The following is a 19,225-nucleotide window of genomic DNA, read 5'->3' as shown; positions in this document are numbered from 1 at the left end:
CAACATCAAATTCCCCTACTGTGAGAACCACTGGCATAAACCAATTATCATTATCTTTGTTCTTTTTGCCAGATTTTTGCTTTCCTAGCTCCCTTGCAGCTAAGGGTAGTTACCAGACCTAGTTCTGGTGAAGGAGACGAAAGGAACTTTTTAAGAGATTCTGGAAAAATGCTGTCCTTCACTGATGAAAGGAAAAAGCCATTTAAAGGGCCTGCCTGATAGGGTACCCACCCCAACAAACATTCTTGTTTTAAATTTGAACACAGTATCTGGACTACAACAGTCTACTTTAAGGACCATGAAGTGGTCCTTCACAGCTATGAAGCCAGAAAGTCAGTACCTTAAGAGAGGAGAGCACTGAATGAGAAATAGCCAGCACTCATGATGACATGGTTGAACTGCTGGATGGAACAATCCTAAAACTACATGCCTCCAGACTTCTTAATACAAAGCCTTATGATTTAAGCTGTTATTCAAGTACTCTGATACCAAGGGTCCACTTGAATCAACTTTTCTGAATAACTGACCCAATTCTCCAATTTTGTCAGTTAAAAGAACTTCTACTATAATTACAACATCAAAATCTATTACTATAGGAATAATATTTCTCATAAGATATCCTTGGGTCAGACCTAATGCAAAGTCAAACAAGAGGAATTATGAGATTCTTTTCTCTCCTGTCATTCTCAAATACTATGGAATCCTAAATAGCTCTTTATTAGGATTCACCAATTTAGTTAAGCACTTTTCAACATACATAATGACTTTCCAATATGTAAGAAATATTTTATTTGATGTAAATCTTGTCTCAAGGTTATGTGGGGCTTAGCACAAATATACTGACCTCCTCAATATTGGTCATAATTTTTAAAAACTCATAGTCCAAACTCCATTCACTCCTATACCCAAATATAAATGGGGCCTCCAGTACTGAAAAATGTTCTCAAAATGTACCTTTTTTTTCTTTTAAAGATTTTTATTTATTTTTTGGCAGAGAGAGAGAGAGAGACAGCAAGAGGGGGAATACAAGCAGGGGGAGTGGGAGAGGGAGAAGCAGGCTTACCGCTGAGCAGGGAGCCCGATACGGGGCTTGATCTCAGGGTCCTGGGATCACGACCTGAGCTGAAGGCAGATGCTTAACGACTGAGCCACCCAGGCACCCCTCAAAATGTACATCTTTGGGAGTTATATTCCCAGTTAGGACAAAGCATGTCATAGAAAATCACTGTTCCTCTTTTAATAAGAAAACAACCAATAAACTAAAGCCATGTTTTCTTTAAAAGCACTGAAGAGCTATGGACTGATTTCCAGGGATGAACTAACCCTTCCTAGATGAGCAGAGACCAGCAGCCATTTTTATCCTAAGACACTGACCAAGCCTGGGAGCATGAGCATGAGAAAGAAAAACTGCCATAGGCAGAGGACAAGGAGAAGAGTGTCCTGCTGGGACAAGAAAAACCAAATCTTAATGGCTGAGTTAGCATGGCTGTCTGAAATATGGAGGAGCTTCAAACACAGAAATAATTCTCCACCGGGACATCTGCTGAGTTGACCTGGAAGGTATAGAGAGATCTACAGAGTTTAGATCCTCAATTTCTTCTGGAGAGAGGCACCTGATCCCAACCTCAGAACATTAAAAACCAAAATGGATGGGAAAACAAACTAAAATTTCATCCCAACTTGAGTCTTTTTTTTTTTTTTAAGTAAGCTCTACACCCAACAGGGGTTTGGAATTCACAACTGTAAGGTCAAGAGTCACGTGCTTGAGGTGCCTGGCTGGCCCAGTTCGTAGAACATGCAACTCCTGATCTTGGGGTCATGAGTTCGAGCCCCACGTTGCGGGGAGAATTTACTATAAAAAAATAAAATAAAAAAGAGTCACATGCTCTACCAACTGAGCCAGCCAGGCCCCCCAACTCAATTCTTAATTAGATCTAAGAGATCAGCACCTGCTGCTTGACAGGCTATAGGTGCCTGACAGCAGAAAGGTTAAACGCTTAGGAAAAATGAAAGGGAAAGCTCTACTTCAGTCTCTACTATCCGTTCATACACAATGCCAATAAAAATGCCCAATAAAAAATTTTGAGACTAGATTTAGAAAGCTAAAAATACTGTCAAGAGGTCAGTTCTTCCCAACTTGATCTACAGATTCAATTCAATCTCAATCAAAATTCCAGCAAGTTATTTTGTGGATACTGACAAAATGATTCTAAAATTTATACAGAAAAGCAAAAGAGGTAGAATAGCCAACAAAATAGTGAAGGAGAGGAACAAAGTGAGAAGACTGATGCTACCTGACATCAAGACTTACTATAAAGCGCACCCTGTCTGGTGGCAGGGTCTGGGGAAGGGGTGCATGTCCGGCCACAAAGGTGGCAAGAAGCCCCTGAAGCAGCCCAAGAAGCAGGCCAAGGAGATGGATGAGATAAGGCATTCAAGCAGAAACAGAAAAAGGAGAAGAAATTCGACAAGCTATAAGTGAAGTCCATGGGGAAGGGACCCTGGCTACAGGTGGAATTAAGAAAAATGGCAATGAGTTTTTCTTGCGCCTGAGGCAATGGTGATCCTTAATTCCATTCCTGTTTAAACATCTGTAGCCACCTATAGCTACAATGAAGTGTTGTCTCAGACAGTGATGGACATTTAAGAATAAACTTTTGTAAAAAAACCGATCATTAAAAAAAGACATATAAAACTACAGTAATTAAGACTGTGATACTAGTGAAAGAAGAAACAAACAGATCAGCGAGCCCTGAAATAGACCTATATAAATATAGTCAACTGGGGCACCTGGGTGGCTCAGTCGTTAAGCATCTGCCTTCAGCTCAGGTCATGATCCCAGGATCCTGGGATCAAGCCCCACATCGGGCTCCCTGCTCGGCAGGAAGCCTGCTTCTCCCTCTCCTATCCCCCTACTTGTGTTCCCTCTCTCACTGTGTCCCCCTCTGTCAAATAAATAAATAAAATCTTTAAAAATACATATATATAGTCAACTGATCTTTGATAAAAAAAGCAACTGCAATGCAACAGAGACAAGACATTCTTTTCAACAAATACTGCTGAAATAACTGGACATCTACATACAAAAAGAATGAATTTAGGTACAGACTTCACACCCTTCACAAAAATTAACTCAAAATGGATCATAGAAATATAAAAGGCAAAACTATAAAACTCCTAGATAATAACAAAGAAGAAATCCAGAAAACCTTCAGCATGGCAATGACTTTTTAGATGTAACACCAAAGGCACTGCACATCATTAAAATTAAAAACTTCTACTTTGCAAAAGACACCATCAAGAACATAAGAAGACAAGCTGCAGACTAGGAGAAAATATAAGAGCTGACAAGGGCTGTTATCCAAAAGATAACAAAGAATTCTTAAAACTGAACAATAAGAAAAACAACCCAACTAAAAAGTGGGCCGAAGACCCGAACAAACACATCACCAGAGAAGATATACAGATGGCAAATAAGCATATGAAACATGTTCCACATCACAGGTCATCAGGGAAATGCAAATTAAAACGAGATCCCACTACACACCTATGAGAACAGCCAAAACTCAAAACGATGACACCACACACTGGTAAGGACATGGAACAGGAAATCTCATTCATTGCTGATGAGAATACCAAATGGTAGAGCCACTATGGAAAACAGTTTGGCAGTTTCTCACAAAACTAAACTAAATCTTACCATACAACCCAGCAATCACACTCCTATTTAGGAAAAGGAGTTGAAAACTTATCTCCACACAAAAGCCTATACCTGCACATGGATATTTATTGCAATTTTATTCATAATTGCCAAAACTTGGAAGCAATCAAGATTTTCTTCAGTAGGTGTATGGATAAATGAAATATAGTATATCCAGACAATGGAATATTATTCAGCACTAAAAAAGAAACAAGCTATCAAGCCATGAAAAGATATGGAGTAACTTTAATTCCATATTACTAAGTGAAAGAACTCAATTATGAAGAAAACTATATAGTGTATTATTCCAACCATATAGCATTCTGGAAAAGGTGAAATTATGAAGACAGTACAAAAGATCAGTATTTGCCAGGGATTAGTAGGAAGGCAAGGGTAAAAAGGAAGAGAACAGAGGATTTTAAGGGCAGTGAAATTATTCTGTATGATACTATAACGGATACATGTCATTATAAATTTTTCATACCCCATGGAACACCACCAAGAATGAGCCCTAATAAAAACTATAGATTTTGAATAATAATGGTGTGTCACTACAGGTTCATCAATTATAACAAATGTATTAGTATGATTGAACATGTGTGTGACGGGGGGGTGGAGGGTAATATATGTGAAATCTCTGTACTTCCTGCTTAATTTTGCTATGAATCTAAAACTACTCTGGGGCACCTGGGTGGCTCATTTGGTTAAGTGTCTGTCTACCTTTGGCTCAAGTCATGAGCATCTTGGGATTGGGCCCATTGGGCTCTCTGCTCAGTGCGGAGTCTGCTTGTCCCTCTCCCTTTCTCTCTCCCCCTCCCGACCCCCACTCGTGCTCTCTCTCACACACTCTCAAATAAATAAAATCTTTAAAAAAAAAAGTCTATTACCACAGAGGAAGGGAGGGAAAACTGAATGGGAAGAAATGAGAGAGGAAGACAAACCACGAAGACTCTGGACTCTGGGAACCAACCGAGGGTTACAGAAGGGAGGGGGGTGGAGGGATAGGGTAACCGGGTGATGGGTATTAAGGAGGGCACGTGTGGTGATGAGCACTGGGTGTTATAAATAACTAATGAACCAATGAAAACTATACCAAAAACTATGATGGCTAAATGAACATAATAAAAAAAAGTTTTTATCAGCATTAAAAAATAAATAAAAAATAAAAAAATATAAATGTATTTAAAAAAAAAAAACTTAACTAGACCATGGACAGAATTAGGAAATTATGATCCAAGATCAAGAAGAAAAAAGGCAACAGAAACAGGCCCAGTGATGACCCACATGTTTGAACTAGCAGAAAAGAACTTGAAAATTTCTGTAATAAATGTTAAAGATTTTAAAGGAAAAGATGGACAAACTAGGGGCGCCTGGGTGGCTCAGTCAGTTAAGTGTCTGCCTTCGGCTCAGGTCATGATCCCAGGGTCCTGGGGTCGAGCATCAGGCTCCCTGCTCCGCGGGAAGTCTGCTTCTCCCTCTCCCTCTGCCTGCTGCACCCCCTGCTTGTGCTCTCTGTCAAATATGTAAAATCTTAAAAAAAGAGAGAGATGGACAAACTATGTGAAAAGGATTTCCACAGAGAAACTGAAACTTCCAAAAATGTACATGCCGTGACAGAAAGATTAGAATTATTTTCATATATATAAACGAAAATACATCTTACGTAAAATTTTAAAATGAAACTGAAGAAAAACCACTGGTATAAAATGATCTTACATATTGTAAGAAAAGGAGTTAAATTACTTTCACTATTTTTCTAAATGAGGAATGAACCACTTTAGCACCTAAATTCAGTCAGGTATGTAATTCTATATGCAAACCTAGTTAATAAACCTTTAACTGCCACAGTGAATTCAAATTTGGGCTGCTTTTATATATTTTGAAGTACATTACTAATAGTTCTATTTTGCCTAACACATCAAATATACACAATATTATTTCATTTCCCCCCAAAAGATATTTATAGTATCAATTCCCAATCAATAAATATAAGAGTTGCCAAAGCCCAGAAACATTTTCTGGTTTAATATCATTTTTATATGAGATAACAGACTCAAACACTCTTTGTTTTCTGGCTTCAGATCAAAATCTGCTCTTTAATTCAGTGTATTTGTTGAGCCCCTACTGCACATTGGCAGGTGCTATTTAAATGTGGTAACAGAGTATCAAGGACTCTGCTCTGACAAAGCTTCTACTCCAGTGGGAGATACACCAAACAAATCTTCACAGTGGGGAAAACGATCTAAAGAAGATAACACTGAGGCGCCTGGGTGGCTCAGTCGTTAAGCGTCTGCCTTTGGCTCAGGTCATGATCCCAGGGTCCTGGGATCAAGCCCCACATCGGGCTCCCTGCTCGGCAGGAGGCCTGCTTCTCCCTCTCCCACTCCCCCTGCTTGTGTTCCCTCTCTCACTGTGTCTCTCTGTCAAATAAAATCTTTAAAAAAAAAGAAAGAAAGAAAATAACACTAATACTGCTTGAGTAGGGAGAAAGGGAGCCACTTTGTACTGGGTGTTCAGGGAGGGCATCTCTGAGATTGTAAGACCTAAATGAAGAGAGCTGGTGTGCTAAGATCTGAGAGAACAGTCCAGGAAAAGATAAGGAAGTACAAACACACTAGGAATGGAATGTGGCTGGAGTGGTTTAGGAACAAAAGAAAGATATACGAACGGAATATAGCAAGTATGGGTAAGAGTGTTAAGAGATGAGATTAGAGAAGCTGGAGTATGTGAGGCCTTGATGCCACAGTAAACACTCTGGATTTTAGTCTGTGTGTGATGAGAATTCACTGGAGAATTTTAAATAAAGGAAGTATATAATCTGATTTAAGTTTTTAAAAGATGGCTGAGACAAAGACCATAGCGAAACAAAAATGGAAGCTGGGAGACCAGTTAGGAAGCAGTACTAGGCAGGAAATGATGACAGCTTGGTTTAGAGTAGAAGCACAGTGGGCATGATAGAAGTGGGAGGATTTGGAATCTATTTTGAAGGAGAGATTTACTAATGATAAATATAGGAGTATACTTTGAGTATACTTCTTTGAGTATATGGAATGCAAAAAGAAAACTGAAGTATTTTCAAGTTTTCAGTTTGAGGAAGCGAGTTAGATGGTGGCACCATTTCCAGAACTGGGAAAAGCAGAGGAAGAATAGATTAAAAGAAGTTTTTATTTGCCACTAGCTACATTATAGGTTCTCCCTCCCCCAGAATTTGTAAACTCTTTTTAAAAATGTAAAAACTGGGGCGCCTCGGTGGCTCAGTTGAGCCCAGAGTTGGGCTTCCTGCTCAGCGGGAAGCCTGCTTCTCTCTCTCCCACTCCCCCTGCTTGTATTCCCTCTTTTGCTGTCTCTCTCTTTCTCTGTCAAATAAATAAATCTTTAAAAAAAAAAATGTAAAAACTTGTTGCATGTAACATTCATTCTAAAGGCATTTTTCCTCCACTATGTGGCCCTCCATACCAAAGCAAAATTAATTTCTGACTAAGATCTGGAAGTGCTGCTCCCATCCTATATTTATATATCATAATATTCTCAGTCTTTAAGATACAACAAAGTAGAAAAATTAGAAATCGGAGTCATGGAAAAGATAAACAAAAATTTGAGATATAAAATCTCTACTCGTGGGGCGCCTGGGTGGCTCAGTCGGTTAAGCGTCTGCCTTCGGCTCAAGTCATGATCCCAGGGTCCTGGGACTGAACCAGGGGTCAGGCTCCCTGCTCTGTGGGGAGTCTGCTTTTCCCTCTCCCTCTGCCCCTCCTCCCCCTGCTTGTGCTCTCTTGCTTTTTCAAATAAATAAATGTTTAAAAAATAAATAAAATCTCTATTCTTGCTGTATTATTTCTCTTTTAACACCCAGTTCCCTTTTTCCTAACACCTTCAAAAGGAATATAGAAAAAGTATGTAGAAGTATGTTAACAGGTATTCAAATTTCACATTAAAGTAATTAAAGATTAAGTAAGAGTTCCTGGACCATGGTTTCCCTGACTCAGCTTTCTGTAGCAGCACTAACGAGAACTCTCTTTGACAATACAAATGTTCTACATCTACTAACTAATAAGGTAGCCTCCAGCAAGATATGAATGTACTGAATACTGGCTAGTGTGAGTGAGGAACAGCACTTTTTGAGATATATATCAATATCTCTCTTTTATTTTTTATTGAAGTATAGTTGATACAGAGTGTTACATTACTTTCAGGTATACAACACAATGATTCCACAAGTCTATACAACTACTCCATAATTATGCAGGGCTCACAAGTGTAGCTATCACTGGTCACCATACACTATTACAATACCATTAATTATATTCCCTATGCTGTACCTTTCATCCCCATGAGGAGGAACAGTATTTTTATTTTGATGGTTTAGTAGTACGATACTGGAGAGTGTAGCTCTATAGCCAATCAGAAATCTGTCAAATCTTTCTTCAGTTTTTCTTGTCATCAGTTTCCCCATTTCTACCAATGCCATAGTAATCCAATACCACACACACCACTACATGTACTACTCTCTCCTTTTATTTCACTAAAATATTATTTCTCAGAGTGCCTGGGTGGCTCAGTCAATTAAGCGTCTGACTCTTGGTTTCAGCTCAGGTCATGATCTCAGGGTCATGAGACTGTGCCCAGCCCCGCATGGGGCTCCAAGATCAGCATGGAGCCTGCTTGAGATTCTCTCCCTTTACCTCTCCCTCTCCTTTTGCCCCTCTCCCTTTCTCTAAAATAAGTAAATCTTAAAAAAAAAAAAATTTAAAAATGTTTTAAATACTGTTTTTCTCTCTACATTGAACGTTATTTAAACTTAACTGTATCATTCACAATGCTCAAAATTCAGTATCTAAAAGAAAAGAAAAAGGCCAAATGGCATCAAAACCAAAGTATCACAATCTGACCTAATGCATTTTTCTGGTCTTTTTACAAAATCTCTAATTCAGTAAGAAAAAAAAATTTACTCATTATTCCCCACAAAGATGTTAAGCTTTCTCATTAGCTATACTGTGGTATCAGTAATAGATGACCTCCTTGTGTCTGTCCATTTAAAAAAAAAAAATCAAATCTTAACTTTTCCTCACCCATGAAAACAAACCCTTCTGATCACTGCTCCACCAAAGTAATTACCACTTCTAAATTGTAAAGCTAATTTATAATTAAATTTAAATAATTAATACTGACTTACTGCTTTAATAAATCTCTTATTGTTAACTTTTCATTTCTTTCAGGCTTTGCTCCTAACCTTGAAGGCAAGGGCATATCATATACCCTGGAGTAGAGGCCTCCACAGAGCTTTTATTCAGTCAGATATTAATTCAAAGGAGATAAAAGGAAGGATGGAGGAAAAAAGGATTAAGTTAGAAATTTCTCTGCAAAGAACCCAAACATGATTCCTTGGCTACATACTCAAAGTTCAAAATAATAGCTGAATTCTGGATAGACTCCAGGCTTGGCAACATTCCTCAGTGCTCTAGGGGAAGTTTTTCCTGCTTTCTCTTCACACCTTTAGCAAAGAGTACCCCCAGATGATCAAGGGAAACTGAAGGTCTGTAGGTCTAAACCAGAGTCCAGGCTCCTCCTGAAGCATTAACAGCTCCTTCCTAAATAGCTTCTAATAAGTTAGATAAAATGCACTTCCTCAAATGGCATCAATGAGGCAGATGGGGTGCTATGAAGGAATAGAGAGCGTCATCACTCTTTCTCCTACCAAAGAGGATAAGGAAAAAAAATATTTTAACCAGCCAAAAAAATAGGCTCTGTGGACATCAATTTCTATGACTAAATAATTTAAATATGATTTTAAATCTTTTGAAAAGGTCTTTAGCCATTTTTAACTGTTACAGATTATTACCATGTCTAAAGGAAAATTTTTACCCTAAGGAAAAGCTATTTATTTCCTTAAAAATATATGATTAAAATTTAAAAAGTAAAACTCATTGGGATCTAATTTATTCTATTTTTAAATAGTCTTAAGTAGATCAACACTTTATTTCCAGTCCCCAAACATTGTTCAATTAATTAAAGCCAGGGCGCCTGGGTGGCTCAGTTGGTTAAGCGACTGCCTTCGGCTCAGGTCATGATCCTGGGGTCCCGGGATCGAGTCCCACATCGGGCTCCCTGCTCAGCAGGGAGTCTGCTTCTCCCTCTGACCCTCGTCCCTCTCGTGCTCTCTATCTCTCATTCTCTCTCAAATAAATAAAATCTTAAAAATAAATAAAATAAATAAAATAAAATCAATTAAAGCCAGAACACCAAATGACTTCTTTTCTATGTGCTTCTCTCCAGGAAACATAAACAGATAAAATTGACATTTTAAAATCAGATGTTTTCTCAAACACCTTAAGAGTGCTTAAACTTCAATTATATCTCAATTTATTAAAAGAAAGAAAAAAAAGTGCTTAATCCAAAAACACAATGCTAGCTGCTCATTAAATGTACAAAAATGCAAAGCACCACACTGGGTGTCCAATAAATGTTTAATGTCCCAACCCCAAATCCAGAGCTGTGATCACAGCAGAACATCTCTAACATATACATATGTTTTTATCCTCCGTCCATAACTAAAAAAGAATGCTACAATGTTCTGGAGGAGTCTCTACTTTAAACTATGTATACCTACGTTTGAAAATAGCAAAAGATAAGAATATTGATCTTGATGTTAGCAAAGGATGGCCAACTGCTAAACTCAATTCCTTCTCTTGAGCTTATTTCAAAAATAATAAAAATAACCCATAGCTCTGTCCCATCAAGGTTGGGGTGAGGGAAGTAGGAGGAGGATAGGGCTGGGGCAGGAATCAATCTTCCCTAAACTGCTACATTGTTTTAGAGCTCTGCAAGAGCCAGAATTTGTTTAGAAGGTGATGACTCCATCTTGTGCCATAAACCAGCTTCCCTTGGTACTGTGGAAGTGCAGAGTACATATTTCCTTACCAATTTCTTTGCTTTTACTCTCAGAAATTAAGATCTTCCCTTAAGATGAAAAATTAAGGCTTTTAAACCTAATACAAAAGTGATCACAAGAATTAAATGATGTAAACTGAAAACTCATTTAAACTAACTTCTACCAGATTTATGTACATTGAATAAAATGTTTTTGCCAAGTATTCTATAATTTAGCTATCTGATAGAACTATTTTTGTTTTCAAGTTGTAAGGATATTAATACAGTAAAATTGGAAAAATACAAATTTCAAACAGTAATCAGTATCTAGCTATAGATATTTTATGTCCACACAGCTTATACTGCATTTAGTTAGGTGACAGAAGCAGGTGTGTGTGTGGAAAAGACAAATGAAATAAGGAGTATAAAGCATCACCACAATAGAGAACCAAAAAAGAAAACCCTACCTGTCTTGGGTAGAAGTAACTGGATAAATGAAACAATAAATATGAACCCTTCAACCAAAAATAAGGATACAAATTTAATTGAAGCTAATAAATATCTTTAAACAATCCAACATCTGTTGCTTATGTAAAAGCCTATATGAAATGAATTGGTGATCTCAGTTCAGATATCCTGGAGGTCTTATTAAGTTGAGTGTACAGTACTGAAGGTAACATGTATAGAATAAAAATAGATTCCATTTCAGATATGGGTAAACAGCAATTACATTAAATTACTATTTTCACAAGATATCTGAAATGGTTCAAAATTATTCAAAATTTTGCCATTTCCAGAAATAACTATTAATAATACCCATTGTGTCTCAAATGCACATACAAAAATATATGCTAAAACATATTTACTTTGTGGGATTTTTTTTTAAGTATACAGCAAATTCTGACATCTTAACCTTCAAGAATTTTTCTTTTTTAATTTTATAAAGAAAAACTCTCATGATAGCAAAAAGAAGGTAAAGAAAAATTCCCAAACCATCTATTTGGTATAATATATATCACTATCAGTTTTCAGAAAAAAAGTTGTGCTATTATGAATATTAAACAGGCTTATCAGCAGCTAATAATTATTAAAGAAAAAATTTTAAATACTCAAGTTGATAGCATTGTTAGAAGAGATGAGGTATAATAACTGCTTTAAATATGTAACTTAAATAAAGAATCCCACAACATAAACCAGGCAGAATAAAGTTAGCTGGCTTCATGTTTGACTTTATTTTTTTTATTTATTTTTTTAATTGACTTTGTTTTAAAATAAGCCGACATACATACAAGGGCTTTGTATATATTATCACTTCCTAAAAACAGAAATTTTTCAATGTCTTAAATTTTGCAATTCATCTCTTTAAGATCCTGACCTACTCATCTGACACTGCATTTTAGAAGTCATGAACTCCACTTACCACATATTTTACAGCACTTATAAACTGGTTGTGGAAGAGCAGATGCTGTGTTTCATCTTCTGGATTTGAAGCTGTGTAAAGCATGCCACAAACATTACAGGAAACTGCTCCAAATCTTTTTTGTCCTGCATCCTATTTATAAAAAACAAACAAAAGTTTTTTTTCCCCTCCCAAAGGAATAATTCCAGAACATCAGCCTCTAAAGCTATAACGGGAACATAAAGGAGAAGTATTTAACCTATATGACAAAAAATATTCAGTGTTGATTAAAAAAGACATTAATCTGTGAAATCTGTGTGTAATTTTATTAAGAACTGTTTCCATTTTAGTAATCTGATCACTCGATTCACAGCATTTAATAATTGAAAAGAACTGAGAAAGATCTTTTAACACTACAATCTTAGTCCTAAACCCCAAACAGGAAATATTCTATAAATAAGAACAAAGATACATTCTATATCTGTAATAATTACACTGGTAAAGCTTAGAGGAAATAGTTTTTCACAGACTCATTTCTTTAATGTCTTAAAAGTATGTTCTTTTTAATGTTTTTCTTTTTTTTTTAAATTTCATCATTAAGTTTTTGATGTAGTGTTCCATGATTCATTGTTTGCATATAACACCCAGTGCTCCATGCAATACGTACCCTCCTTAATACCCATCACCGGGCTAACCCATTCCCCACACCCCTCCCCTCTAAAATCCTCAGTTTGTTTCTCAGAGTCCATAGTCTCTCATGGTTTGTCTCCCCCTCCAATTTCCCCCCTTTTTAATGGCTTTGTTCTAGTTTGTAGATATTAAAAAGAGTATTTTGATGTCACTAGAAACTCCTAAGAAAAGGTAATATTAATTTTTTGTATTATCTTCATAGTACATAAGTACAAAACACAATCATCTCTTTTCCAGTAATTCATACTTGTGCTGTAGGATAGTAACTGTTTACAAAATGTTTTCTATTCTTGTTCTCATTCAACAAGAAATTTTCAGCAGTATGATCTAATTCTAAGAATAATAAACTAATAGAGGCGCCTTTCCAGCTCTGGCCCTGGACGTAGAAGCTGCCAAGATGTTGATGCCCAAGAAGAACCGAATTGCCATTTATGAACTCCTTTTCAAGGAGGGAGTGATGGTGGCCAAGAAAGATGTCCACATGCCCAAACATCCTGAGCTGGCAGACAAGAATGTGCCCAACCTTCACATCATGAAGGCCATGCAGTCTCTCAAATCACGAGGCTACATAAAGGAACAATTTGCCTGGAGACATTTCTACTGGTACCTTACCAACGAGGGCATCCAGTATCTCCGTGATTACCTCCACCTGCCCCCCGAGATTGGGCCTGCTACTCTGCACCGCAGCCGCCCTGAGACTGGCTGACCACGGCCCAAAGGTCTGGAGGGAGAGCGACCTGCAAGATCACACGAGGGGAAGCTGACAGAGACACCGACAGACGAAGAGCTGTGCCCCCTGGTGCCAACAAGAAAGCTGAGGCTGGGGCTGGGTCAGCAACTGAGTTCCAGTTTAGAGGCGGATTTGGTCGCGGACATGGTCAGCCACCTCAGTAAAAGTTGGAGATGTTTTGTGTTGAATAAATTTGTAGCCAGAAAAAAAAAAAGTAAACTAATAGAGGCGTCTGGGTGGCTCAAGTCGGTTAAGCGCCCAATTCTTGACTGCAGCTCAGGTCACGATTTCAGGGTCATGAGACTGAATCCCACACTGGGCTCCGCACTGGGCGTGGAGCCTGCTTAAGATTCTTTCCCTCCTTCTCCCTCTGTCCCTCCACTAGTGCACTCTCTTAAAAAGAATAAACTAGGGCGCCTGGGTGGCTCAGTCAAAAGTGTCTGCCTTCAGCTCGGGTCAGGATCCCAGGGTCCTGGGATCGAATCCGCATCGGGCTCCCTGCTCAGCAGGAAGTCTGCTTCTCCCTCTCCTGGTCCCCCTGCTTGTGCTCTCTCTCTCGCTTCCTCTGTCAATTAAATGAACTCTTTAAAAAAAACAAAAAAGAACTAATAATCCCTTTACTCTTTCTACTCTAAAACTGTGCAATCTGAATTACTACAAAAAATAAGATGTAAGACAATGGCATCTCTAGTGTCTTAGAACTAGGATCAAGTAGCAAAGAGAAATCAAATGGTAAATAAGGTTGTGGGGGCGCCTGGGTGACTCAGACAGTTAAGCATCTGCCTTCGGCTCAGGTCATGATCTCGGGGTCCTGGGATCAAGCCCCACATCGGGCTCCCTGCTAAGCGGGGAGCCTGCTTCTCCATCTCCCTCTGCCTGCCACACCCCGCTGCTTGTACTCTGTCAAAAAAAAAAAAAAAAAATCTTAAAAAAAAAAAGTGTGTATAGAACTTAAGGGAAGTTCACTCTAAAAGATTCAAACTATTCACAAATTGTTACAGGAAATTTATTTCAGGCAGCTAAAAAATTTTTTTGTAATTGTGGTATGACATATATAACAATATTTACCATCTTAATGATTTTTTTTTTAAGATTTTATTTATTTATTTGACAGAGATGCAGCGAGAGAGGGAACACAAGCACGGGGAGTGGGAGAGGGAGAAGCAGGCTTCCAGCCGAGCAGGGAGCCCGATGTGGGGCTTGATCCCAGGACCCTGGAATCATGACCTGAGCCGAAGGCAGATGCCTAATGACTGAGCCACCCAGGCACCCCCATCTTAATGATTTTTAAGTGTACAGTTCAGTAGTGTTACGTATATTCACACTGTTGTGCAACCAATCTTCAAAATTCTTTTCATTTTGCAAAAGTGGAACTCTATGCCCACTAAACTATAGGCTCCCAACCCACTTTCCTTCCCAGTTTCCAGAAACTACCATACTACTGTCTCTGAATTTGACTACTCTAGGCACCTGACAGGAGTGAAATCATGCAGTATTTGTCTTTCTGTGACTGACTTATTTCACTTAGCTTAATGTCCTTAAGGTACAACCACATTGTGCCATGTCAGAATTTCTTCTGTTTTAAGGCTAAATAACACTCCATTGTACGTATACACCACATTTTGTTTATCCGTTCATCCTTGACAGATACTTTGATTGCTTTCACCTTTTGGCTATGATTAATGAACACCAGTGTACAAATATCTCTTCAAGCAGGCAGTATTCATAGTATTGAATAAACATCTCTTCCTCGGTTTCTTAATTGGTAAATGGGAAATAATAGTCCCTACCTCATATTTTTTTTAAAATGTTTTATTTATTTATTCATGAGAGTAAGAAAGAGAGAGAGAAAGAGAGAGAGGTGCAGGCTCCCTGCCTAGCAGGGAGCCTGATGTGGGACTTGATCCCAGGACCCTGGGATCATGACCCGAGCCAAAGGCAGACACCCAACCATCTGAGCCACCCAGGTGCCCCTCTACCTCATATTTTAAAAACTAAGGCTTAATTAAGTTTTTATGAGTGGAGTACATAAAACAATGTATTCAAAAAATATTAGCTGCTATCATGATCATTAACATTATCATCAACTCTTGAACAACTGAAGTGCAAGCCACAAATGTAATTTTAAATTTTCTTGTAGCCATTTTGTTAAAGGATGCAAAAAAACATGGGAAATTAATTTTAGTATTTTATTCAACAAAACATATCCATGTCATGTGATGTACCTTGTTATAGTAGTTGTTTTAAATATTAAAATAACATGGAGCTTAATGCATAAAATGATTTTAAATATCTGTATTTTAGTGTATTTTATATTCTAATTTCAACATATACTAAATAAAAAAAACTTATTAGTGAAATACTTTACATTCCTTTTTCCGTACTAGTCTTTAAAATGCAGTAAATACATTTACACTAGTAGCGTATCACAGTTCTGATGAGCCACATTTCAAACACTAAATGGCCACATGTGGCTACCATACTGGACAGAGAAGCTCTAGATTCTACTAGTCTAATCCTGTTTCACTATCATATTGATTTAACAAAAGAAATGTTATTAAATCTGATGAAACTTTTTCCTGATTAAACTTTCTCAAAAATTCCCAAATAATTCTTACAAAGTAATTCCCCTATATTAAAGTTAGAATCAATAATCTACTCCAAAAAATTCCTATTGATAATGTTGACTGGAAGTACACTAAATTTTCCTATTATTTTGGGTCCCTTCATTTTTTCAGAGTGTGCTCACTCGTTCAAATTAGATTTTTTTTTTTTTTAAAGATTTTATTTATTTGACAGAGAGAGACACAGCGAGAGAAGGAACACAAGGAGGGGGAGTGGGAGAGGGAGAAGCAGGCCTCCCACGGAACAGGGAGCCCGATGTGGGGCTCAATTCCAGGACCCTGGGATCATGACCCGAACCGAAGGTCTTGATGCTTAATGACTGAGCCACCCAGGCACCACTCAAATTAGATTTTTAATCAATCAAAATATCTCCCTCTCTTTTACAACTTGCCAACAAACTGCAGAGTGGTTAAGTTCTATTTCAAATTAAGTATTGGTTTATCTTCCTATAAAATACACTAAAATACAAATATTTAAAATCATTTTATGCATTAAGCTCCATGTTATTTTAATATTTAAAACTACTACTAAAACAAGGTACATCAAATGACATATTTAAGAAAGTAACAAATGATAAAATAAACAAATGTAAAATAAAGTATCAATCTGTCATAAATAAAACTAAAAGCATGGGGATTTTGAGTTTTTATTTGTGGCAGGAGGGTCTCACTATTGGGGGGCCAGAAGGGTGTTTGTAATGACAGCAGAAATATTTCCATAATGGTTTATGGTGACAAAAAAGGCTGTTTGGAAAAAAGGATGAACTTACTCTTTAACAATTTGCATAAGTAAGATGATTATAATAACTCTTCACCAAAAAGGTCAAGTTGGATACTTACTATGATCAACTGTTTTTCATCAACTTTCTCTGCTTCTTTTAGTTTCAAGTCCTTTGGAATTGTTATCTCCAAATGGGAATTACACTTAGGCCAAGAATGATTTGGTGGTGTCTCCCTTAAAAAAAAAAAAAGTCACACCATTAAATGCTATAAAGCTGTTATCGCTTCAAATCACTAAAAAGGAAAAAAAAAATAAACTTTTTCTATACAACACTCACAATTTTCAACTCCAACGGGGGAAAAATAACCTTTTAAAAATCAAGGGAAGTTGGGACGCCTGGGTGGCTCAGTCAGTTAAGCATCTGCCTTCGGCTCGGGTCATGATCCCACTGCCCTGGGATCGAGTCCTGCATTGGGCTCCTTGCTCAGCAGGGAGCCTGCTTCTCCCTCTACCTGCAGCTCCCCCTGCTTGTACGCTTGCTCACTCTCATTCTCGCCCACGCTCTAACAAATAAATAAAATCTTTAAAAAAAAAAAAATCGAGGGAAGAAAACCCAAGAAAATTACTAATTTTCAACAAATAAAAAACTGCTGTACCTACTATAATTTGAATAAGTTTTAAGTTTTTGGGGTAATTTTTAGCCATCTTAGTTACTACAGTTTGTCCTAAATGCTAAATCCAGTAATCTGTAAAGCAAAATAAGTCAGATTTCATTTTATTCTGACATTAAAGAGAATGGAATGCTTTTAAAACACTTAAAACACTTTTACATGTTGATAATACCCAGTACTTCAAGGGGTTTGCAGAAAGGTGCATTCTCAAAACACTGTTGCTGGAAGTATAAAAAGATACACACTGGAGGAAAATATGGCAAGGCAGGCTAAGTCCTATAGCTATAAACTTATCCTAGATATAGTAATACAAATGGGCAAAGATGCTTGTGTTTACTGCAGAACTTTTCCTTGGACAGAAATGAACTAGAAACCAAAATGTCTATTAAAGTGGAGAACTGTTAAATAAACAATGGAATATTCATACAATGAAATCTAATACAGATTTAATAGAATGAGGTAGTTAAGAAAAGATGCCCATAATACTGTAAAAAAAAAAAAAAAAGGCTATAAAACATATGTATAGGCACAAAAAAAAAGTAAAATGAAAATAGAACTTGTGAATATCACATTCTTTCTACATGAAAAACTGTGGATAACCAGCACAAGGTTTTAGGGAAAAATACCCCAAACTTGAAAGGTAAGTATAAAATCCTTAAGTTCTGTTAAAAACAAAACAGGTCCAAAATGGAGTTGCTTATGCTAAGCCCCATATTACCAAACTCAGACTTAGTCTTGGTTCTTCCAGAAATGGAATCTTAAACCATTCAGGAATCACCTAATTAGCACTAGTTAGGTAATTTGCCTGAAAAACCTCTGCCATCTCTCCCAAAGGAAAGTAACTTTGCAATAATCAACCCGCTTTTTTGCCAGTTGTAATTTCCTTATTCCCACTCCTTTCTGCCTATAAAAGTCTTTCATGTTACAGCTCCTTGGCACTCCTTTCTATCTGTGAGACTGGATACCGCCCAATTTGAACTGATTTTTGTTCAAATAAACAAAAACTGTAAAAGCCTCAGTTTATCTTTTAACAGTTCTCGTATTTACTCTTGTATTAAACTAATGTCTTACCTGTTATCACTGGCCTTAGATGTTTGGTTACTGAGTACAGTATGTTGTTTGGGAGCTGAACCTGTAATTTAATCAAGAAAGTGAGTTACATGTTCATCTTTGTACTACCTCATCTAATAGCTGAAAATCATTACAAAGAAAAAAAACACAATGCACTAAATGTTTTATTTTTAATAAAAACCATTTGATTAAAATCAGAGCCCCTTTCTAGAAATTACTCTTCAGAAAAGAGGGAGAAAAAGGCTCTACAAAGCCACAAAGAGATCCAATGGTAGATTAATAGTATCTTCTAGTTTCACCAATCACTAGCACTGAACAATAAAGCAACTTGTGTAAATGCCTATATAATTATACAATCTCTAAATGGAAACAAATGGGAACACTTCTTTGTTTAAAAAAAATTGGTAGTCTACAAGAAACGGTCAGTGTTGGTGAGGATGTGGAGAAAAAGGAACCCTCCTGCAGTGTTGGTGGGTATGCAAATTGGTACAGCTACTGTGGAAAACAGTATGGAGGTTCTCAAAAAATTAAAAATAGAATTACCATATGATCCAGTAATTCCACTACTGGGTATTTACCCAAAGAATACAAAAATACCAATTTAAAAGATATATGCACCCCTATGTTTACTGCAGCATTATTTAAAATAGCCAAATTATGGAAGCAACCCAAGTGTCCATCGATAGAAGAGTGGATAAAAAAGATGTGGTATATATACATACATACAATAGAATATTACTCAGCCATAAAAA

At 37.2% G+C, this 19,225-nt stretch overlaps 1 protein-coding gene and 1 pseudogene across 9 annotated transcripts in view; one reads left to right on the top strand and one right to left on the bottom strand.

Annotated features, from left to right (window-relative positions):
- Positions 1-19,225, bottom strand: part of ESCO1 (establishment of sister chromatid cohesion N-acetyltransferase 1) — an 84,436-nt gene that overhangs the window by 22,896 nt on the left and 42,315 nt on the right. For all 9 annotated transcript variants that reach the window (XR_003607458.2, XR_003607457.2, XR_015766940.1 and 6 more), the window contains 3 exons: positions 18,474-18,534; positions 16,851-16,965; positions 11,988-12,119 (listed from right to left, as the gene is read on the bottom strand). Coding sequence is in view for 6 of the 9 variants with exons in the window: in XM_028092531.2 (XP_027948332.1) it covers positions 11,988-12,119; positions 16,851-16,965; positions 18,474-18,534 (308 nt within the window). In the remaining 3 variants the exon portion in view is untranslated. The remainder of the gene's footprint in view (positions 1-11,987; positions 12,120-16,850; positions 16,966-18,473; positions 18,535-19,225) is intronic.
- On the top strand, positions 13,046-13,581 carry LOC114200407 (small ribosomal subunit protein eS10 pseudogene; annotated as a pseudogene).

Source organism: Eumetopias jubatus, unplaced genomic scaffold (assembly GCF_037043125.1).
Source record: "Eumetopias jubatus isolate StellerSeaLion01/CBP00866 unplaced genomic scaffold, mEumJub1_p1.0 scaffold_16, whole genome shotgun sequence".
Classification (NCBI taxonomy): Eukaryota; Metazoa; Chordata; class Mammalia; order Carnivora; family Otariidae; genus Eumetopias; species Eumetopias jubatus.
Note: the sequence above shows the minus strand (reverse complement) of the source record. Positions and strands in the feature narration are given on the sequence as shown.